Below are 25,100 nucleotides of genomic sequence, written 5' to 3'. Positions count from 1 at the left end.
GCCTAAATGCTTTTGGCGCCAAAAATGACGCCACATCCGGAACGCCGAAAAATGACGTTATTTCCGGCGACACGTATGACGCCGGAAACGGAAAAGAATTTTTGCGCCAAAAAAGTCCGCGCCAAGAATGACGCAGTAAAAAGAAGCATTTTCAGCCCCCGCGAGCCTAACAGCCCACAGGGAAAAAAGTCAAATTTTTGAGGTAAGAAAAAATATGATAATTCAATGCATAATCCCAAATATGAAACTGACTGTCTGAAAATAAGGAAAGTTGAACATTCTGAGTCAAGGCAAATAAATGTTTGAATACATATATTTAGAACTTTATAAATAAAGTGCCCAACCATAGCTTAGAGTGTCACAGAAAATAAGACTTACTTACCCCAGGACACTCATCTACATGTTTGTAGAAAGCCAAACCAGTACTGAAACGAGAATCAGTAGAGGTAATGGTAAATATAAGAGTATATCGTCGATCTGAAAAGGGAGGTAAGAGATGAATCTCTACGACCGATAACAGAGAACCTTATGAAATAGACCCCGTAGAAGGAGATCACTGCATTCAATAGGCAATACTCTCTTCACATCCCTCTGACATTCACTGCACGCTGAGAGGAAAACCGGGCTCCAACTTGCTGCGGAGCGCATATCAACGTAGAATCTAGCACAAACTTACTTCACCACCTCCCTTGGAGGCAAAGTTTGTAAAACTGATTTGTGGGTGTGGTGAGGGGTGTATTTATAGGCATTTTAAGGTTTGGGAAACTTTGCCCCTCCTGGTAGGAATGTATATCCCATACGTCACTAGCTCATGGACTCTTGTTAATTACATGAAAGAAATCCATATTTCTTTTGTTCTAAGATAATCAATTATTTGTTTTATAATTGGATTCAATTCTTAACTGTTACTATGGGCTTCAAGATTGAGTTCTAAGACTAAAACTTTAAGCTTATACTAGTTTGGTTGTTCTTATTAAGGAACAAATTCCTGAGTTCTTTCCCAAGTAACATGTTTATAATTGGGGCTCGAATCAGCTCCCTAATATTGCGATGTACATGCCGTATTCCAGCTTGGCTGGTAAGGGGCAGGTTTAGACTTCTTTGAAATTTATTTGGTTCTATTTTGTCCAAATTTCTTTGATTTTATTCCAGTAAGGCTAACACTTTCTTTAAGTGTGTTTCTGTCCTATATATTTTGGGTACTGTTGAGGCATGGCTGGGCACCCATGGGGTTCAAGCGCTGCTCAGACCTGGAATCTTCTGGGGTATTTCTTCCAGTTCCTTTTTTAGGAACCGGGTTTGGAGTTTTATTCAAACTATTTTGCCTTTTTATGGTCATTGATAGCATTATTTGTTTTCATTAGATACAATAAATGCATATTTTCATTTTTCTGTTTTCATTCAGATTATTTTCTGAGGACGCGGAATCTCATATGATTCACTTGCTCTTCAGGACATAGTTAGAGGATCTTTTTTTTCAAAAGTCCTTGATTCCTCACGTAAGGGTCACCTTTTTTTTAGGTTTCCAGATGGTTTATGTCACTGTCTTTGTCTCTATCGGACAAGGGACAATTTGTATTGGGTTCCGTCTGTCGGTACCTTTTTAGTCTCTATTATTTCCTTCAGTTGCTATATATGCATAGAAGTTTTAACAGCATTGGATTCAATTCCCTTTGCTCATTTTTCAATGGAAAGATCCTTTCCAGCTTTTTATGAGTGTTGTTTCTTCAAGAACATGGTTGGAGGATCAATTAACCAATCAGTTTGTTGATTCCTCAGACGAGAGTAACCTTTTTAGGTTTCCAGATAAGATTCAGTGTCCATGACTCTGTCTCTGTCGGACAAGAGACGTCTGAATTTGGTTTCAGCTTGTCGAAACCTTCAGTCTCATTCATTCCCTTTGGTAGCTTTATGCATGGGAATTCTAGGTTCTTATGACTGCTGCATTGGACATGTTCCCCTTTGCTCATTTTCACATGCACACTCTTCAGCTCTGTATGCTGAACCAGTGGTGCAAGGATTATACAAAGATATCTCATTTAATATCTTTTAAACCGATTGTTCGACACCCTCTGACGTGGTACAGACCACCATCGTTTAGTTCAAGGGGCTTCTTTTGTTCTTCCAACCTGGACTGTGATCTCAACAGATGCAAGTCTGACAGGTTGGGGAGCTGTATGGGGGTTTCTGACAGCACAAGGGGTTTGGGAATCTCAGGAGGTGAGATTTCCAATCAACATTTTGGAACTCCGTGCAATTTTCAGAGCTCTTCAGTCGTGGCCTCTTCTAAAGAGAGAGTCGTTCATTTGTTTTCAGACGGACAATGTCACAAATGTGGCATATGTCAATCATCAAGAGGGACTCACAGTCCTTTGGCTATAAAGGAAGTATCTCGAATACTTGTATGGGCGAAATCCAGCTCCTGTCTAATTTCTGCGGTTCATATCCCAGGTATAGATAATTGGGAAGCGGATTATCTCAGTCGCCAAATGCTACTTCCGGGCGAATGGTCTCTTCACCCAGAGGTATTTCTTCAGATTGTTCAAGTATGGGGACTTCCAGAAATAGATCTGATGGCTTCTCATCTAAACAAGAAGCTTCCCAGGTATCTGTCCAGATCCAGGGATCCTCAGGCGGAAGCAGTGGATGCATTGTCACTTCCTTGGAAATATCATCCTGCTATATCTTTCCGCCTCTAGTTCTTCTTTCAAGAGTGATTTCCAAAATTCTAAAGGAGCGTTCGTTTATTCTGCTGGTGGCTCCAGCATGGCCTCACAGGTTTTGGTATGCGGATCTTGTCCGGATGGCTCCTTGCCATCCGTGGACTCTTCCGTTAAGTCAAGACCTTCTATCACAAGGTCCTTTTTTTCCATCAGGATTTCAAATCCTTAAATTGAAGGTATGGAGATTGAACGCTTGATTCTCAGTCATACTATGTTGCTGGCTCGTAAATCTGTATCTAGGATGATATATTATCGAGTCTGGAAGACTTGCATTTTTTGGTGTTTTTCTCATCTTTTTTCTTGGCATTCTTTTAGAATTCCTAGAATTTTACAGTTTCTTCAGGATGGTTTGGATAAGTTTTGTCTGCAAGTTCCTTAAAAGGGCAAATCTTTGCTCTTTCTGTTCTTTTTCACAGAAAGATTGCTAGTTTTCCTGATTTGTTTATCCGAATCCCCGTCATGATGTCCTGGAGAGGTGGATGTCCTGCAAGGCAGTCCTTGCCTGGATAGTATCCTAAAGGTTGGAACAAGGGAGAAAGGCTGGAAAGCCTTTGGGTTACTTAGAAGAGATTGATGCACACACCAGACTTCGTGAATCATAAAACTAGCATTTATTATACAGAATAAAATAGCCAGTAATGTAGCACATTACAGCTGGTGTGTTAAAATCAAATCTCTTATGGTATATAGAGAAGTAAAGCGACGCGTTTCTCGGGGGTAACCCCGTTTCCTCAGGCTTGTATGCTCTATCTATGTCTTAATCACCCTTAAATAGGCCTAAGTAAACACATGTTTACAATAAACACTCCCCTTCCTTCCTTTGCTTAAACCAATCAGAACCTTCCTTTCCCCCCACTCCCACTTGTTGCAGTAATTAGTTATTGTTTACTAGATAAATTTGTCATTGAGGGTGTGCTACTTGTTCCTTAAGATTCGTGTTATATATACAAATGATCTTGAGGTTTGTTAACAGAATTATTTTTGCGATCGTGTAGAAAGTTACGACCGGGATTATATACACAAATCATGTGATGTATGTCTAACCCACCAATGATGGCGAAAAACTAAGGGGCTTGTCTTAAAATCTGAATCCGATTGGTGGAAGTCTATTTTTTAATGAACTACATTTCCCATGATTCCTGTGAACTCATTTTGTGCGATCGTGTAGAAAGTTACAACCGGGATTATGAAAACAAATCATGTGATGTATGTCTAACCCACCAATGATTGCGAAGAACTATGGGGCTTGTCTTAAAATCTGAATCCGATTGGTGGGAGTCTATTTGTTAATGAACTACATTTCCCATGATTCAATACAGGTACACACCCATGAATCTGATAGGTTGGTATGGCGTAAACAGGCTGACGTCAAGTTAACCAACACTGTTCAATATACGATCAATAATGGACTCAGTATTATGCCCAAAAAAAGTTTGAATGTCCAGTGACAATGGCTATATGCGTAATAACAAATATGTATATATAAAAACGGTATGTAATAACAATTAATGTATACGGAACACCAGTGTTATAAAATTATATTCTAAATTCTAAAGACCAGGGACCCACTCCTAACTGTCCCTCTTAGCTTATGTGGTAAAGTGACAATATCTCTATGTTTGGAAATGTGCACTGGTGTACCAAACGCATTGCATAGATTAACGTGACTATGTCTGTGTGTATTTTTATATACCCTATAGATGTCCGAGATAGTAATCTCTGGACATGGTGTTAGTGAAATTAGAATGGGAAAAACCTTTTTGACAATATTTTATAAAAATGGGTGAGATCTAATATATGTGAGTGCATATCGTGTTAACGATATGTATAGTGAATGTCAGCGAGATTAATTTATTAGAAGTATTCTGTGATAATTTAGTGCTGCTGGCGAATGCCTATAAAGCTAAGTGCAAACGTGTTAATATAATATAAGAAAAGATAATAAAAAATATATATGGTAACCAATGAGATCCGTGATGCAGGTGTTGGTGTTTGTTAGAAGTGACCTACAATATAATATTGATTGGTTCATCCATAAAGATGGGGCTGATAGAGGACCATAAATGCAAAAGGGGATAAAAATGATGCCTCATAATTATGCTGCTTATAGTCACTAAATATAATATGGTTACGGTGATCGTTCTAATATATGTTATTGGTACTAGTATATATGCATTTAAGGTACTCACTATCATATATGATTAAGCAACAAGTGGGGGGTGAAAGTCCAGTGTACAAAATCGCTAAAACCATATATAAATATATATTTCTGTATGTTACTCTTCAACCACATTAAAATAAAAATACTGTAAATGATATACCAAAAACAGATGAAATCTATACTATTGATATTCATATTGTGATTTGTCTCAAGATTTACCAAACAATGACATATGCTATGTGAATACAGCTAAATCTATAACCTCGTTTATACCTATACTATTGATATTCATATTGCAATTCATCTCAAGATCTATAAAACAGTGACTTATGTTATGTGAATACCGCTGAATCTATAACCTCGTTTAAGCCTGTGGGAAACAAACTGTTGAATTTAAAAATCTAATAGGTTTCCCTCTGTCTGAGTTTGGTGAACCTATTGTATGTATTGCTTTTCGGAATGTTTTCTAAAGGGGTTATTTTAAATGGACATTTTCCAGATATATAGTGTTGACAGGTATGTCTAGACACACTATGTTTGGGTGATTTTGCTTTTATGTTCCTCAGATGTTCACTCCATCTGATGCGAACCTTCCTACAGGTCCTGCCTATGTATTGTATGCCACACTTGCAGGATAGCGCATATATGACATAGCTGGAGTCACAGGTCATTTTGCTTTTAATAGTACATTTTTTCTTATTGCTATATGACTCTATACTAGTTGTTCCATGGGAAATATATTTACACATGTAGCACAGTCTCTTTCCACATTTATATGTTCCCTTTTTACTAAAAATATGGTTTCCTGTCTTCTCTCCTAATTTTGGTGTATTCATTACCTTTCTTTTTGTCATCACCACCTTACTTGGGGCTAGTTTTTGTTTATAGGAGGGTGCTCTTCTGAAAACTACTTTTGGTTGTAATGGAAGTGTTTTATTCAAAATCGGATCTTTTAATAAAATCGGCCAATGTTTCTTTAAAACTTTGTTAATGTTAATGAAGAGTAACATACAGAAATATATATTTATATATGGTTTTAGCGATTTTGTACACTGGACTTTCACCCCCCACTTGTTGCTTAATCATATATGATAGTGAGTACCTTAAATGCATATATACTAGTACCAATAACATATATTAGAACGATCACCGTAACCATATTATATTTAGTGACTATAAGCAGCATAATTATGAGGCATCATTTTTATCCCCTTTTGCATTTATGGTCCTCTATCAGCCCCATCTTTATGGATGAACCAATCAATATTATATTGTAGGTCACTTCTAACAAACACCAACACCTGCATCACGGATCTCATTGGTTACCATATATATTTTTTATTATCTTTTCTTATATTATATTAACACGTTTGCACTTAGCTTTATAGGCATTCGCCAGCAGCACTAAATTATCACAGAATACTTCTAATAAATTAATCTCGCTGACATTCACTATACATATCGTTAACACGATATGCACTCACATATATTAGATCTCACCCATTTTTATAAAATATTGTCAAAAAGGTTTTTCCCATTCTAATTTCACTAACACCATGTCCAGAGATTACTATCTCGGACATCTATAGGGTATATAAAAATACACACAGACATAGTCACGTTAATCTATGCAATGCGTTTGGTACACCAGTGCACATTTCCAAACATAGAGATATTGTCACTTTACCACATAAGCTAAGAGGGACAGTTAGGAGTGGGTCCCTGGTCTTTAGAATTTAGAATATAATTTTATAACACTGGTGTTCCGTATACATTAATTGTTATTACATACCGTTTTTATATATACATATTTGTTATTACGCATATAGCCATTGTCATTGGACATTCAAACTTTTTTTGGGCATAATACTGAGTCCATTATTGATCGTATATTGAACAGTGTTGGTTAACTTGACGTCAGCCTGTTTACGCCATACCAACCTATCAGATTCATGGGTGTGTACCTGTATTGAATCATGGGAAATGTAGTTCATTAACAAATAGACTCCCACCAATCGAATTCAGATTTTAAGACAAGCCCCATAGTTCTTCGCAATCATTGGTGGGTTAGACATACATCACATGATTTGTTTTCATAATCCCGGTTGTAACTTTCTACACGATCGCACAAAATGAGTTCACAGGAATCATGGGAAATGTAGTTCATTAAAAAATAGACTCCCACCAATCGGATTCAGATTTTAAGACAAGCCCCTTAGTTTTTCGCCATCATTGGTGGGTTAGACATACATCACATGATTTGTGTATATAATCCCGGTCGTAACTTTCTACACGATCGCAAAAATAATTCTGTTAACAAACCTCAAGATCATTTGTATATATAACATGAATCTTAAGGAACAAGTAGCACACCCTCAATGACAAATTTATCTAGTAAACAATAACTAATTACTGCAACAAGTGGGAGTGGGGGGAAAGGAAGGTTCTGATTGGTTTAAGCAAAGGAAGGAAGGGGAGTGTTTATTGTAAACATGTGGTTACTTAGGCCTATTTAAGGGTGATTAAGACATAGATAGAGCATACAAGCCTGAGGAAACGGGGTTACCCCCGAGAAACGCGTCGCTTTACTTCTCTATATACCATAAGAGATTTGATTTTAACACACCAGCTGTAATGTGCTACATTACTGGCTATTTTATTCTGTATAATAAATGCTAGTTTTATGATTCACGAAGTCTGGTGTGTGCATCAATCTCTTCTAAGTAACCCAAAGGCTTTCCAGCCTTTCTCCCTTGTTCCAACCTTTAGGACATCCACCTCTCCAGGACATCACGACGGGGATTCGTATACACAGCCAGCTGGTTTGCTGTTTAGAATACCAGCCTGCCTCTAACAGGCACAAGAGAGTGCCTTCACGTTTGTGAGTATCCTGTGTCTTGTCCAGATTCATGTCTTGGTATCTATTGATCTACACATGTGGCGCCTCTGTTTCTGTTTTTTACAGTTGTCCATATAAGAAAATTACATCACTTGTGAAGTGAAGACCGAGAGCTGCCTTTTCCACTTTTCCCTTTCTCAGACGGACTTATTTTGGGACTTTTTATTTGCACCGTCTATATTGGACATCTTCCAGTGTAACGTGTGTATTTTCACATATATACATTTGTATTTGTATTTTTTTTATTTTTTTATTTACATATCATAATAATTTTTTAATTAAGTTTATATTTGATTTCAACAATTTATATATTAATTCTATAGCAATTTTGTATTTTAGTTATGCTTTTATTTTTATATGGGTTTATTATTATTATATATTTACACTAGGGCCACCCACACCACCTGTTAAGTAAGCGCCTCCTATAGGTTATCTGTGACACATAGTCACAGAGTTTCCAGTTTGTAGTATTCCTGATTTGTATTGTTTTGTACAAGCTTTGGTTCGTATAAAACTTGTTATTAAGTCAATCTCTCCTCCTTGGAGATTGAATTTGGTTCTGGGGGCTCTTCAAGCTCCTCCGTTTGAACCTATGCATTTTCTGGACATTAAATTACTTTCTTGGAAAGTTTTGTTTCTTTTGGCCATCTCTTCTGCTAGAAGAGTTTCTGAATTATCTGCTCTTTCTTGTGAGTCTCCTTTTCTGATTTTTCATCAGGATAAGGCGGTGTTGCGAACTTCTTTTAAATTTTTTCCTAAGGTTGTGAATTCTAACAACATTAGTAGAGAAATTGTAGTTCCTTCATTATGTCCTAATCCTAAGAATTCTAAGGAGAGATCATTGCATTCTTTGGATGTAGTTAGAGCTTTGAAATATTATGTTGAAGCTACTAAGAATTTCCAAAAGACTTCTAGTCTTTTTGTTATCTTTTCCAGTTCTAGGAAAGGTCAGAAGGCCTCTGCCATTTCTTTGGCATCTTGGTTGAAATCTTTAATTCATCATGCTTATGTCGAGTCGGGTAAACTCTGCCTCAAAGGATTACAGCTCATTCTTCTAGCTCAGTTTCTACTTCCTGGGCGTTTAGGAATGAAGCTTCGGTTGATCAGATTTGCAAAGCAGTAACTTGATCTTCTTTGCATATTTTTACTAAATTCTACCATTTTGATGTGTTTTCTTCTTCTGAAGCAGTTTTTGGTAGAAAAATACTTCAGGCAGCTGTTTCAGTTTGATTCTTCTGCTTATAATTTCAGTTTTTTTCATTATAAGATTTAAACTTTGTTTTGGGTGTGGATTATTTTCAGCGGAATTGGCTGTCTTTATTTTATCCCTCCCTCTCTAGTGACTCTTGCGTGGAAGATCCACATCTTGGGTAGTCATTATCCCATACGTCACTAGCTCATGGACTCTTGCTAATTACATGAAAGAAAACATAATTTATGTAAGAACTTACCTGATAAATTAATTTCTTTCATATTAGCAAGAGTCCATGAGGCCCACCCTTTTTGTGGTGGTTATGATTTTTTTGTATAAAGCACAATTATTCCAATTCCTTATTTTTTATGCTTTCGCACTTTTGTCTTATCACCCCACTTCTTGGCTATTCGTTAAACTGATTTGTGGGTGTGGTGAGGGGTGTATTTATAGGCATTTGAGGTTTGGGAAACTTTGCCCCTCCTGGTAGGAATGTATATCCCATACGTCACTAGCTCATGGACTCTTGCTAATATGAAAGAAATTAATTTATCAGGTAAGTTCTTACATAAATTATGTTTTTACAGATTGTTTATTTGATACCTGCTATTTGCCACGGAGATCACATCATAGAAGAGACCACGTATTTTTACTTTTGATTAATAGACTGAATTTGTTCTGCAGGTCCTTTTTTGGATGGACTCTGAGTTAAACATTAATTCACTGTTATATATGCTGTTATTTCTTTTACAAGATATGACGAGTCCACGGATTTCATCCTTACTTATGGGATATCGCCTCCTGGTCAGCAGGAGGAGGCAAAGAGCACCACAGCAGAGCTGTATATATAGCTCCTCCCTTCCCTCCCACTCCAGTCATTCTCTTTGCCTGTGTTAGTGATATGAAGAGTTAAAGTGAGGTGTTAGTTTAGATTCTTCAATAAACAGTTTATTATTTTTAAATGGTGCCGGTGTGTACTATTTTTTCTCAGGGCTAGAGCTTCTGGCTTGTAAGCAATGGAACTGGGGAGATTCTCACACGCTCCCATATGGATTTCTGCCCTGCTGATGGTCTTAGCAATTATTATCTAAGTAAGACTTTATTTGTCCCCACAGACGTGCTGGAGGTGAGGAAAGGGAACATCTTCATTGTGTGGGACTGCTTCATATTGCGTTCAGCTTGGAGGTATGTACAGTCGTTTATTTCTGGGGAGACTAAAGTATCTAAGAACAGACTGGCACTTATTCCCTGTACAGGGAGAGGGTAATCGTTTTGCATTGCTTGCTATGACCGGGGATGTTAGTTGTGCCCACGAGGGGCGGGGCTTGATTTTGCGCGCTCAGACTCGCATTTTCTGTCCGGATTCGGCCTTGAAGCAGCATGTATCTAGGCTCCGGTGTGGCCTAAGTCACTTGTGTTTATAAACTTCATAAACGACTTTGGGAGCGCTGTCCACGACTTTTCAGTGTTTCGGTTTGGGACAGGTAGGCGCCACAGCAGAGTTGTGGCGAGGTGCAAGGGGCTAATTTAGTCATAAATTACTTAATAGGTCATCTCTGACAGTATACGTTCATTATATGTCTTAGGGTTTTTTTCAAAGTTATTGCAGTTTAGTGCAGAGCAATAAACGCATATGCGGCTTTAATTTTTAAAGAGACAGTACACCCGCTTTTGTTTTCTAAAGCAATCTAAAGTATTTGCCTTTTTGAATTTTAGAGAAACCGACCAATATTGCTATTGCTAGTTTGTTTGTCATGGCTGAACTTCAGGAAAGTACCTGTTCTATGTGTTTAGATGCCAATGTGGAACCCCCCATTACTTTTTGTCCCTCATGTACTGAGAGGGCTTTACAATGTAATGAACAGATTTTCTTTAATGCAAGTATGTCTAAGGATTCTTCTCAGACTGATGAGAACCAGGGTATGCCGCGTCTTTCTCCCCAAGCGTCACAACCTTTAATGCCCACCCAAGCGATGCCGTGTTCCTCAACCGCGTTCACTTCATTCACTCTGCAGGATATGGCTGCAGTTATGTCCTCCACTCTTACAGAAGTTTTGTCTAAGTTGCCAGTGTTACAAGGCAAGCGCAGCAGGACAGAAGCCCATGTGGTCCCTGCGACTTCTGATGCTTTGATGGCTATCTCCGATGTACCCTCCCAGGGCTCTAAATTGGGGGGGTAGGGAGAACCTGTCTGAGGGGGAACTGTCAGACTCAGGAAGTACATTGCCCCACACAGATTTGGACGTCACGGCTTTCAGGTTTAAACTTGAACACCTCCGTCTGTTGCTGCGGGAGGTTTTGATGACTCTGGACGACTGTGACTCTATTGTGGTACCATGGACAAATACTTAGAGGTTTCCTCTTATTCTGACGTCTTTCCGGTTCCTAAGAGAATTTCGGAAATTGTTACACGGGAATGGGAAAGACCGGGTATCCCGTTCTCACCTTCCCCTATTTTTAAGAAAATGTACCCTATAGCTGACACCGTTCGGGACTCGTGGCAAATGATCCCTAAGGTGGAGGGAGCTATCTCTACCCTGGCTAAGCGTACGGCTATCCCTATTGAGGACAGTTGTGCTTTCAAAGACCCTATGGATAAATAGTTGGAGGGTCTTCTAAAAAAGCTATTTGTTCATCAAGGATTTCTATTACAACCGACGGCCTGCATTGTACCAGTCACAACTGTGGCTGCCTTTTGGTTTGACGCCTTAGAAGAGTCTCTTAAGACTGAGACTTCTTTAGAGGAAATAATGGATAGAATTTAGGCCCTTAAGCTGGCTAATTCTTTTGTTACGGATGCCGCCTTTCAGATCGCTAAATTGGCGGCTAAGAATGCAGGATTTTCCATTTTAGCGCGCAGAGCCTTATGGTTAAAATATTGGTCTGCGGATGTGTCCTCTAAATCCAAGCTTTTGGCTATTCCTTTCAAAGGAAAGACCCTGTTCGGACCTGACCTGATAATTTCTGACATTACGGGAGGTAAGGGTCACCTCCTCCCTCAGGATAAAACATCTAAGCAAAGGGGTAGACAGAGTAATTTTCGTTCCTTTCGAAATTTCAAGGGAGTCCCCTCTTCCTCTTCCGCTAAACAGGAAGGGAATTTTGCACAAGCCAAGTCCATCTGGAGACCCAACCAGGCTTGGAACAAGGGTAAACAACCCAAGAAGCCCGCTGCTGCTCCCAAAACAGCATGAAGGGGCGGCCCCTGATCCGGGACCGGATCTAGTAGGGGGAAGACTTTCTCTCTTTGTCCAAGCATGGATACGAGATGTTCAGGACCCATGAACACTAGAAATCGTGTCTCAAGGGTATCAGTTGGAGTTCAAAAATTCCTTCCCAAAGGGAAGGTTTCTTCTTTCACGATTGTCTGTAGACCAGATAAAAAGAGAGGCATTCTTACGTTGTGTAAAAGACCTCTCCATTATGGGAGTAATTCACCCCATTCCAAAGCAGGAACAGGGGCAGGGGTTTTACTCAAATCTTTTTGTGGTTCCCAAAAAAGAAGGAATGTTCCGACCCATTTTAGACCTCAAGAGTCTAAACAAATTTCTCAGAGTTCCTACCTTCAAGATGGAGACTATTCGGACAATTCTTCCTTTGATCCAGGAGGGTCAATATATGACTACCGTGGACTTAAAGGATGCATATCTTCATATTCCTATCCACAGAGATCATCACAAGTTTCTGAGGTTTGCCTTTCTGGACAAACATTTTTAGTTCGTGGCACTTCCTTTCGGACTGGCCATGGCACCCAGGATCTTTACAAGGTTCTAGGGTCTCTGCTGGCGGTTCTCAGGCTGCGGGGCATTGCAGTGGCGCCTTATCTAGATAATATTCTGATCCAGGTGGCGTCATATCAGCTGACAAAGTCTCATACCGACAAGGTTCTATCCTTTCTAAGGACTCACGGGTGGAAGGTGAATCTAGAAAAGAGTTCACTAACTCCACAGACAAGGGTTCCTTTCCTGGGAACTCTAATAGACTCTATGTCCATGAAAATCTTCTTGACGGAAGTCAGGAAGTTAAAGATTCTGAATACATGCCGATCCCTTCAGTCCAATCCTCGGCCATCAGTGGCTCAGTGCATGGAGGTAATTGGATTGATGGTGGCGGCAATGGACATCATTCCTTTTGCTCGTTTTCATCTCAGGCCTCTACAGCTGAGCATGCTCAGTCAGTGGAATGGAGATTATGCAAATCTGTCTCCTCAGATAGATCTGGATCAGGAGACAAGAGACTCTCTTCTTTGGTGGTTATCGCAGGATCATCTGTCCCAAGGGACGTGCTTCCGCAGACCCTCATGGGTGATAGTGACAACTGACACCAATCTACTAGGATGGGGAGCAGTCTGGAATTCCCTGAAGGCTCAGGGTGTGTGGACTCGGTCGTGTATGTGGACTCGGTCGGAGTCTCTACTTCCAATAAATATTCTGGAGTTGAGGGCAATATTCAATGCGCTTTAGGCTTGGCCTCAGTTGGCTGCGGCCAAATTCATCCGATTCGGACAACATCACGACGGTGGCTTATATCAATCATCAGGGAGAAACAAGGAGTTCCTTAGCGATGACGGAAGTATCCAAAATAATTCGGTGGGCGGAGGCTCACTCTTGTTGTCTGTCAGCAATCTACATCCCAGGAGTGGACAATTGGGAAGCAGATTTTTTGAGCAGACAGACGTTTCATCCAGGGGAATGGGAACTCCATCCGAAGGTCTTTGCCTCCCTAAATCTCAGATGAGGCAGACCGGAGCTGGATCTTATGGCATTTCGTCAGAATGCCAAGCTCACGAGATACGTATCCAGGTCCAGGGATCCTCAGGCCGAACTGATAGATGCCTTGGTCGTTCAACCTAGCTTATGTGTTTCCACCGTTTGCTCTCCTTCCCCGGGTGATTGCTCAGATCAAACAGGAGAGGGCTTTAGTGATTCTCATCGCTCCTTCGTGGCCTCGCAGGACTTGGTATGCCGATCTGGTGGACATGTCATCTCTGCCACCGTGGAAGCTTCCATTCAGGCAGGACCTTCTCATTCAGGGACCCTTCCATCATCCGAATCTAATTTCTCTTCAGCTGACTGCTTGGAGATTGAACACTTGATTTTATCCAAGCGAGGGTTCTCTGATTCAGTCATCGATACCTTGATCCAGGCATGTAAGCCTGTTACTAGAAAGATTTACCATAAGATATGGCGTAAATATCTTTATTGGTGCAAATCCAAGGCTTACTCATGGAGTAAGATTAGGATTCCTAGGATTTTGTCCTTTCTCCAAGAAGGATTGGAGAAGGGGTTATCAGCAAGTTCCTTAAAGGGACAGATTTCTGCTTTATCTATTCTGTTACACAAACGTCTGGCAGATATTCCGGATGTTCAATCCTTTTGTCAGGCTCTGACTCGGATCAGGCCTGTGTTTAGACCTATTGCTCCTCCTTGGAGTTTGAATTTAGTTCTTAAAGTTCTTCAAGGGGTTCCGTTTGAACCTATGCATTCAGTAGATATTAAGTTGTTATCTTGGAAAGTTTTATTTTTAGTTGCTATTTCTTCTGCTCGCAGAGTTTCTGAGCTTTCAGCTCTACAATGTGATTCTCCTTACCTTATTTTTCATTCCGATAAGGTAGTTTTACTTACCAAACCTGGTTTTCTTCCTAAAGTTGTTTCCAACAAAAATATTAATCAGTTATATCAATTATTGTTCCTTCATTGTGTCCCAATCCTTCTTCTAAGAAGGAACGTCTGTTACATAACTTGGACGTGGTCCGTGCCCTGAAGTTTTACTTGCAGGCGACTAAAGAATTTTGTCAATCATCTTCATTATTTGTTGTTTTTTCCGGAAAACGTAGGGGTCAGAAAGCTACGGCTACCTCCCTTTCTTTTTGACTGAAGAGTATCATCCGTTTTGCATATGAGACTGCTGGACAGCAGCCTCCTGAAAGAATTACGGCTCATTCTACTAGGGCTGTGGCTTCCTCATGGACATTTAAAAATGATGCTTCTGTTGAACAGATTTGCAAGGCTGCAACTTGGTCGTCTCTTCACACTTTTTCCAAACTTTACAAATTTTATACTTTTGCCTCGTCCAAGGCTGTTTTTGGGAGAAAGGTTCTTCAAGCAGTGGTGCCTTCTGTTTAGGTTCCTGTCTTGTCCCTCCCTTTCATCCGTGTCCTATAGCTTTGGTATTGTATCCCATAAGTAAGGATGAAATCCGTGGACTCATCATTTCTTGTAAAAGAAAAGGAAATTTATGCTTACCTGATAAATGTATTTCTTTTACGATATGACTAGTCCACGGCCCACCCTGTCATTTTGTAAGACAGGTCTTTTATTTTTGTTAAACTTCAGTCACCTCTGCACCTTGACTTTTCCTTTCTCTTCCTAACTTCGGTCGAATGACTGGAGTGAGAGGGAAGGGAGGAGCTATATATACAGCTCTGCTGTGGTGCTCTTTGCCTTCTCCTGCTGACCAGGAGGCGATATCCCATAAGTAAGGATGAAATCCGTGGACTCGTCATATCGTAAAAAAAATAAATTCATCAGGTAAGCATAAATTTCCTTTTTATGTATTTTAACATTTGTGTTTTTTGTGTGGCGCTACCGAAAATTGTTATTTAAATTTTATTTAAACCTTTAAGTGCTGTGTTATTTGCTATGTAACCCTTTTCCCTGTTTATAGTTATTTGAACAGTAATTTGTTTACCTTTTAAGGGTTAATCTCTTTATAGTGCCAAAGAAAGAAGGTACTTTTCAGCCTGTTTTGCATCTCAAAATATTGAAAAGAATCCGGAAAGTTCCTACTTTCAAGATGGAAACAATTCACATTTTACTTCCGTTAGTGCAGGAGGGTCAGTTTATGTCTACAATAGACTTAAAATATGCTTATTTGCATATCCCTATACACAGAAATCATGTCAAGTTCCTGAGACCAAGCATTGGTCTCGCTACAGCTCCCAGTGTGTTTACAAAACTACCGGGAGCTCTGTTGTCATTCTGGTTCAGGCTTCTTTCTTTTCTGGCTGTGTCTCACACTTAGATGGTTCTTCTGAAGCTGCAACAAGCCTGTACCCTTCTGTAGCTGAATCCTCTCCCTTCTATTGCTCAGTTCTTGGAAGTTGTGGGTCTTTTGATGGCTGCCTCAGATGCAGTTCCATTTGCAAGATTTCTTCTTCGGGACCTCCAATTGCAGATGCTGCATCAATGGAATGGAACCATGAGGATCTATATCAGAGGATTTTGTTAGATAACAAGACAAGACAGTCTTTGACTTGGTGGCAGACTCCTAAGTCCTTGATTTAGGAAGCCTCCTTTCTTCAACCAATATGGATAGTAATCTTCACAGATGACAGCCTGTTAAATTGTGGGCTCGGAGAGTGCAGGGAGTTTAATCTCCTCAGCAGGCAAGGTTACCAATAAATATTCTGGAACTCTGTGCAATCTTCAGGTCTCTCCGAAGCTGGCCCGACATCAGACACAAATCTTTTTTGAGATTCCAGTCAGACATTGTGGTTTGTGTTAATCATCAGCGAGGAAGTCGCAGTTCCTTAGCAAGGAGGGAAGTTTCCTGCATCATTGGTTATTAGGCAGACACCATTATTGCAGGATTTCTGCCATCTACATTTCCAGGTGTGAACAATTGGGAGGCAGACTTTATCAGTTGCCATTCTCTTCACCCAGGGAAGGGTCTCTGAATCAGGAAGTTTTCGACCAAATTGTTAGCCATTGGGGTCTGTCAGAGATGGATCACATGGCTTTTCACTTGAATCACACAAAGTGCCTCAGTATTGTGCCAGGTTTTGGGAACCTCAGGGATTCTGATAGAAGTCCTAGTTGTCCATTGGTCGTTCAACCGATTTACATTTTTTCCTCAGTTTGTGTTGCTATCCAGAGTGATAATTAGTAACAAAAATGTTCCAATATAGAGGCAACGCTAAGCACGTAAGATATGTGATAAGTTAATAAGTTAAAGTCAAGAATATGACAGAAATATGTCAATGCAAATAAGTTTAATTTTAAAATCCAAAACGGCAATGCTGAGGAAAAAAACGCCACAATGACTTGACTATAATGGTCAAGCTATAATGGACAAGACAACCATATGGGAGATGAGGTAGGTAAGCTGTAAACATCTATTCTTACCAGAACCGGGTCCCCAAATATCTTTGAGGCAGCTCCCAATGTGGTAACTTATTCTCTGTTGGCTCAACCCAATTTCCTCTTTAGTCCCCACAGGAGTCTGAAATCACTCTCACAATGTCACTAAAGCGGGGTACATAAGTCCTTAAGATGCGCAAATCCATCGAGACCTCAGCATTCGTGACTCAAATGGCTAAATAGCCAAACGATAGGATGTCAATCCATCCTTGCCTGTAACCCAGGAACAGATGATGAGAGAAGTATAAAGCCACAGACTGAAGCTTAATAATTACAAGACAATAATGTGGTTGTTTCACCTGTTGCGGCAATGTAAAGAAAGTACAATCTCTTCTTAAACCTAAAGCATCAGCTCAGAGCTGCTCACTGCTCAGAGCTTTCTTGTAAAATGGTTATCACAAAAGAGAAGAGAGCTATGCCAATAACATAGATAAAACTTAGCATTTATTTCAAAATGTAAAACATATGGAAGTCCATATACTGCAAAAGCAGCAAGTTAAAACAAATCAACTGATTCGTTTTAACTTGCTGCTTTTACAGTATGTGGACTTCCATATGTTTTAAATTTAACAATAAATTATAAGGTTTATCTATGTTATTGGCATCACTCTCTTCTCTTCTGTGATAATCATTTTATGCAGAGTGATAGCCAGAATCAAGCAGGAACAAGCCTCAGCAATTCTGATTGCTCCAGTGTGGCCTCGCAAGAAATGGTATACAGATCTAGTGCAGATGTCTTTGTGCCCGCCTTGGAGGCTTCCTCTAAGAAAGGATCTCACGCAAGGCCCTTTCTTTTATCAAGATCTCAAAACTCAGCATGGCGATTGAAAGCTTAATTCAGAGAGGTTTTTCTGACAAGGTTATTGATACCTTGATTCAGGCTAGCAAACCTGTTACCAGATGTGTTTATTATAAAACTGGAAAACCTCTTTTACATGGTGTTCTCGTAAAGGCTACCATTGGAATTCTTTTAGAATTCCTAGAGTCCTTGAGTTCCTGCAGGGAGGCTTAGATAAATGTTTGTCAGCCAGGTCACTGAATGGTCAGATGTCATCTCTTTCTGTTTTGGTTCATTAGGAAATTGCTAAAATTCCTGACATTCATGCCTTTGTTAAGGATCTGATCAGAAAAAAAACAGTTATTCATCCAGTCTCTCCACATGCAATCCTAATCTGTTTTTAGGGTTCTTCATACTCTTCCTTTTGAGACAAAATTGTGGTTCCTTCTTTTTGACCAGCTGACAAGTTTTGTCTCTTCACAACTTGGATGTTGTAAGAGCTCTTAAATATTATGTGGAAGCCACAAAAGATTTCAGACTTTCTTCTCTTTTTTATAATTTTTTCTGTGCCTCACAACGGTCAGAAAGCTATGGCTGTTACTTGAGCAGCTTGGCTTAAAATCTTAATTCATATCTGGTTGCGGGGAAAACTTCCACAAGCACATTACTGCACATTCCACTAGAGCAGTTGCTAATTCTTAGGCATTTCGCAATAAGAATTCTAATTATCAGATTTTTAAGGCAGTGACTTGGTCTTCTTTACACACTTTTTTGTATCACTTTGATGTGTATGCTTCTTCTGAAGCTACCTTTGGAAGTAAAGAGTTCTGCAGGCACCGTAGTTCCTGAATAGTAACATCCTGTCTTCACTGTTAACCATCATGAAAGAAATTAATTTATCAGGTAAGCATACATTTTATTTTTATGTACTTTAGCTCTGAAAAGTGGATTTTCAAATTCTCATAACTTGAAATAGACCTTGCAGATCTATCAAGGCTAATCCTGCCACATATGAAAAATGCCGCAAACGAGCTTTTAATTTGTTTTAAAACATTTAGACTGGTTGATATGTTATTCTATAGCACCACAACAGAGTTGTCTTGTAATTACAAGGTGTTTACTGTCCCTTTAAAAGTGTCTATTTACATTGCAATTTGATGATATGTCTTCCTTTATGTATGTCATATTAGCTTTACACACAAAATATGTCATTGTTTAACTGTATTGCTTGGTGATTTGAAATGTAAGCAATAAACAAAAATATTAAGCATCAAATTGGGAAATCTGTAACTTTCATGAGTTATGGCAGGAGTGCTGAACTTTCTTCCAGGGCTGTAGGAAGGTTGGTCCCACCAACAGCGACAAAACTGTACTATTTCTGCATACCTCAGGGAGTGTTGGTGAGACAGATGCTCATACAGCTCTGGAAGCCCTTATGATGATGTTAAGGGGGTTAAAAAATTTGAAGCATGATTAACTCATTTTATTTCTACTCTCATCTGATATACTTCATGATATGGAATAAAGTTGAACTAACTGTTCATACTGTAAGACAACATTTATGTTTATGAGTTCTCAGTTCTATATAAAATAACTCTGCACTAAAAATATGAACATCTCAGCATGTTTGACTGGTCCTCAGTTTATTTCTGCATTATATACCATCCCTTTCTTTTTTCCGTTTAGGAAAGAGTAATCCTTACTGTGAAATAACAATGGGCTCTCAGTGCCATATTACAAAGACGATACAGGACACACTGAACCCAAAGTGGAATTCTAACTGCCAGTTTTTTATCAAGGACCTAGAGCAGGATGTGTTGTGTATCACTGTATTTGAAAGGGACCAGTTTTCTCCAGATGGTAAGTAAGGATCCTTGTGCTGTTTATGGTTTCTAGTAAAACCATTGTGTCAAAAAGCTCATCTATGCTGAACTATTATGTTTAATGATCTGTTTTAATGTATGTCACATTACAATTTGCAAAACCTTCACACCAGTGATAATCTGTGTTGTGCTTTAAAAAAAACAATTTTCCAACAAAACTAAATGTTACAATAATTCTCACTATTCCCAAAAGAGAACCAGCAGTACAAACCATTACGCAAGGCATCCATTTTAAAAAATTCTGGATAGATTATTGATTATCTCTAATATGCTGTAGATTATCGATGGCCAACTGGTAGTGCCTTGCACTAGTTTTTATGGCCCCAGGAAAAAGCAGAAGTAACACGTGGACATAGGAATATTATTTTTTTTATTTTTTTCATAGCCATAAATTTGTATGCGTTCCTTAAGGCTTCTAAAATATTGATCTCTGGCCCCCATTTGTTAAATGATTAACCACCAGTTTTCTTAAAGTATTTCTACTATTTCAGTGTTCAGTGGAAGGGATTATTTTTCCTAGACATTTTGGGGGTGCTTTAAGCTCTAGAAAGATCATGTCTAGTATTCAGTGATCTCAGGTATCAAAGGCATGTCAGTTTAGGTTTGCATGCATTACAATATACATCTTTTGAACGTATGTATAATTGATCAATCTAAAGCTTTGAACTTTTAAAGCAATGTCAATACTTGACTTATCAACAGCCAAGAGAGTTTCTGAGATGGACACATTACCTCATTCCTTTTGTGATTTTCCTTTTTAAAGAAGTTGTTTTTGAATCAATCAACCTTTCTACCATGGGTCTAAATATTTTATTATTTCTTACATCTTTTTTCCCCCCTAGTCTGAATTTGAACTGTGATTACTGCAAATCTTTTTTTTACAGACATGGATACAGACTCAAATCATCTAAGTGGTCAGGGGGAGTTTTCTCTGGAGGCAATTTTGTCTATTAACTATTTTATATTCCTTAAACTAGATTCAGGCTAATATAATTGTTGTTGAGGTACCATAGCAAAGCTGCAATGAAAGGGGTACCAGTTATACAAAAGCCAGTAGAGGGTAAAAGTATAAGATCTCAAAGTTTCAATAAAAATTACCCAGCTATGATGCCAGAAGCAAATATTTGCAATGACACTTGTCAGACACTTAGTAAATGTGAGTCCCCGAAGGGACCCAGTGGCTGCAAGTGGTAGAAAACTGTCCTAAATCTCTGGATGTAACTCAGACCATGACCTTCTAAATGTTGTTGGTAGACATCGAAATTCTGAGGGATAATCAAACGTCACGAGTCAGCAACTGGCAAGCAAGACAGGGACAAAGTTGGAGCCAAAGAATGTAGTCAGGATCAGACAGAGATCTGACATCTAACTGGCAAATTCTCTAAAGTTCTCTGGGCTGGCAAAATTATCTAAGAAGTCTCCTCAGCACTACAAGGTCTCTAAAGAATTTAAGAAAGACAATTTTTGATAGCTGTTTATCTATTATGCAGGGCTCTTGGTGTGAAGGAGATTTTGAGTGATTTACGGTAACAGTCCAGATAATTATTCCAGTCTTCTGATTATCTCATTATCTTGACCTCACCTATGTAGTACTCATTAAAGACTTTTGTAGAAGGCTTGACAGAAACTCAAAACCTGACGCCCAACCCTTTAAGAAGGGTATAATACTGTTCAGTTCATGTTCCTGTAATGACTAAACCAAGGTTTCCTGCCATACTTGGCATGTTCCTCTCTACCAGTAAATTAAATACACACAGAGAGAAGTGCACTCACTGGAACGAACAACTGGCTCAATACCATTGTTAGCCTGTTTTATGGCAATTTACCACCTGGGTGCAGCTTCTTTTTAACCCAGTAATGCTTTTCACAGAGTAGAACTTTCCTGTAGTATATCAGTCTTATCCCACCTATTACGGTCAGTCTAGCGCCGAAATACCAGGCAATTCCTCTCTGAACAAGGAACACACCAACGCCAGGCGATCATTTTGGCCTTCATTGGGCCTCGTCAGTGAGGTGTAGCCATATTCCTCTAAGCACACTGACCAAGGAGTAAATTGAAGGTAGTTGCCCTTATCAGCTACTAGAATTAGTAAGCAGATCAAAACAAATACTACAGTGGCAGTTTCAATTTAATTTAATTCTAAAAAAAAATCAGGGAGAAAAAATAAACCCTACTCTACATTATTGTACACAATGTTAATTTTAATTTATATTCATTTATATAAAAAATTATATGGAATTTTATGGAACAGCCAACAGTTCTTGTTGCAAGTATGGAGGCATTGGATGTCTGCTCATCACCCTATAAAAGGTGGCAGCCTTTGTTAGTTTAAAAGATAATAGTAATGATTGCGCTCTCAGCTCTGTGCCTCAGCCACTTCAAATTCTATTCCTTTCTAGAATATATTACAGTCAATACTAAAGCAAAACAGAAGCAGTGCTGAAAAGCAGAGACTTACCACATCTAAATCAATCCCATCAGAAGCTTACATTAAAAACATGTAACATGTAAGTGGCAAGAGTCCATGAGCTAGTGACGTATGGGATATACATTCCTACCAGGAGGGGGCAAAGTCTCCCAAACCTCAAAATGCCTATAAATACACCTCCCACCACACATGCCTCAGTTTTACAAACTTTGCCTCCCATGGAGGTGGTGAAGTAAGTTGTGCTTGATTTCTTCAGTGATATGCGCTTCTATGCATTCTGAAGCCTGATTCCTCTCAGAGTACAGTGTAAGTCAGAGGTATGTGAAGGGAGTACTGCCTGTTGATTAAGTGGTTTCACTCATGGGAAATCCTTTCAAAGGCTCTCTGTAATCGGTTGCAGGGATTCATCCCCTATCTCCCTTTTCAGATCGACGTTATACTCCTATACCATTACCTCTGCTGATATTTTTCAGTACTGGTTTGGCTGTCTGCTATATGTGGATGGGTGTCTTCAGGTAAGTATGTTTTCATTACTTAAGACACTCTCAGCTATGTTTGGCACTTTATATTATATTGTAAAGTTTTAAATATATGCGTTTTACTTATATTTGCTATGAGTCAGGTCTATATATATTTCCCTTTTGCAGTCTAGCAGTTTCAGTATGAGAATCATGTTTTAGGACGTTTATTTAAACTTTCTTTCTTACCTGGGCTTTCAGTCTTTTTTTCCAATTTGATTTGTTTTTCCTTAATTTTTCGTGGGCAAATCTAGGCTCGCGCAGACACCAAATGTTGTTATTTATTGTTTAATTTTTGTCGCAAATTTGTTTTTCCGCAAAGTTGTGCCTATAGTGGTGCAAGTTTCGTAATTTCCTGCGTCTTTGTTGACGCTAGTTGTTTTGGCGCGAAGTCGCGCTTGTTATGTTTGGCGCCAGAAAAAAAAAAAAAAAGATTTTACCCCACTTCCTTTTATGCTTCTTGCTCTCTTTATATTTTAGAGAGCTATGCTTTTTTTCTCATTCTGCTATATGTGGAAATTAATTATTTTGTTTAAATGTTAGTTTTTTCCTTTTACATTTTGCAAGATGTCTGACTGATCCTGACTCTGATGTTGCTATAGAAACTAGGATGCCCTGAACACATTTCTTCGACAAGCTAAGTGTGTTTTTTTATTTTCAAGCTGATTTTATTCTCTTCAGCTCAATTATGTGGCATTTATTTATCTTATTTATGCTGTTAATGTTTCTATATGTACAAATACATTTACTGTTTTTAATTTTTTAGTTTAATGTACCTAATTAATTCTGCAGATTTCACATGTTATTACTGCAATCATAAGAAGGCTATGACTGTTTTTGTGTCGTCAAATAAACTTATAAGGTCTTTCCAAAATTGTTATAAGTTTAAATCAATTTTGTTTTGACCGACAGAATACTTAAGTTTATTCTACTGATGAGGGTTCTTTGGCTCAAAGGATCCTGCATCAGAGACTGTACTTTACAAATCTTCTTTTTTATTTTATAATTGAACATTTTTTGTTCTTTATTAAGGAAGTTTTGATAATTTTAGGTATTTTAGGTATTAGGAGTCTAGTCCTCCTTTTAAATATGTTATATTCAATTTAAGATTTCTTTAAATCGCTCCTGAGGTTTTTTTCCTATTCTAGATGCTATCTATGATATGTTCGCTAGAATGGTTTAAACCTGATTCCTTTTTTGGGAATGTACAACTATTTCTATGGAAGTTAGTATTTATTTTCAGGATATTTTTAAGTTTCAATCTTACCTTAAAGAGGATATTTACATACTGTTTATATTCTTAGTTCAGCTATATCTATGTCTGATATTGCTGCTCTCTCAACTTTATTGTTGGACTGTAAGTATAAGCAGTTTTCAAATTTTGAAGTATATAACATTGTTCATTTACTTCAAAATGTATTAATTTTGATAAAACTATCGGCTAGATTACGAGTTTTGGGTTAGATGCTGTGCGGTGCTAACGAGCAGTTTACCCTCACTGCTCACTTACCTAGAGCTGGTATTACGAGTTTTTACAAACCCGTTGTTAAAAGACAAGAAGTGAGCGTTGAGCAAAATTTTGCTCATTACCGCACTCCAATACCAGCGCTGCTTAAGTCAGCGGTGAGCTGGTCGTACGTGCTCGTGCACGATTTCCCCATAGAAATCAACGGGGAGAGCTGGCTGAGAAAAAGTCTAACACCTGCAAAAAAGCAGTGTAAAGCTCCTTAACGCAGCCACATTGATTCCTATGGGGAAATAAAAGTTATGTTTACACCTAACACCCTATCATGAACCCTGAGTCTAAACACCCCTAATCTTACACTTATTAACCCCTAATCTGCTGCTCCGGACACCGACGCCACCTACATTATACTTATGAACCCCTAATCTGCTGCCCCCAACATCGCCAACACCTACATTATATTTATTAACCCCTAATCTCCCGTCCCCAATGTCGCCGACACCTACCTACACTTATTAACCACTAATCTGCTGCCCCCAACGTCGCCGCCACTATAATAAACATATTAACCCCTAAACCGCCGCACTCCCGCATTGCAAACATTAGTTAAATATTATTAACCCCTAATCTGTCGTCCTTAACATCGACGCCACCTACCTACATTTATTAACCCAAAATCTGCCGCCCCCAACGTCGCCGCCACTATACTAAATATATTAACCCCTAAACCTAAGTCTAACCCTAACACCCCCTAACTTAAATAAATCTAAAGAAAATTGCTATCATTAACTACTACATTATTCCTATTTAAAACTAAATACTTACCTATAAAATAAACCCTAAGCTAGCTACAATATAACTAATAGTTATATTGTAGCTAGCTTAGGATTTATTTTTATTTTACAGGAGAG

The 25,100-nt window shown here is 38.8% G+C and overlaps 1 protein-coding gene across 1 annotated transcript in view; it reads left to right on the top strand.

Moving 5' to 3' along the window:
* ITSN1 (intersectin 1) overlaps positions 1-25,100 on the top strand; it is a 598,457-nt gene that overhangs the window by 543,780 nt on the left and 29,577 nt on the right. The window contains exon 22 of the mRNA XM_053705169.1: positions 19,581-19,754. Within this exon, the coding sequence (XP_053561144.1) occupies positions 19,581-19,754 (174 nt within the window). The remainder of the gene's footprint in view (positions 1-19,580; positions 19,755-25,100) is intronic.

This window comes from Bombina bombina, chromosome 3 (genome assembly GCF_027579735.1).
Source record: "Bombina bombina isolate aBomBom1 chromosome 3, aBomBom1.pri, whole genome shotgun sequence".
In the NCBI taxonomy this organism is placed as follows: Eukaryota; Metazoa; Chordata; class Amphibia; order Anura; family Bombinatoridae; genus Bombina; species Bombina bombina.
This window is presented reverse-complemented; position numbering and strand designations above follow the sequence as displayed.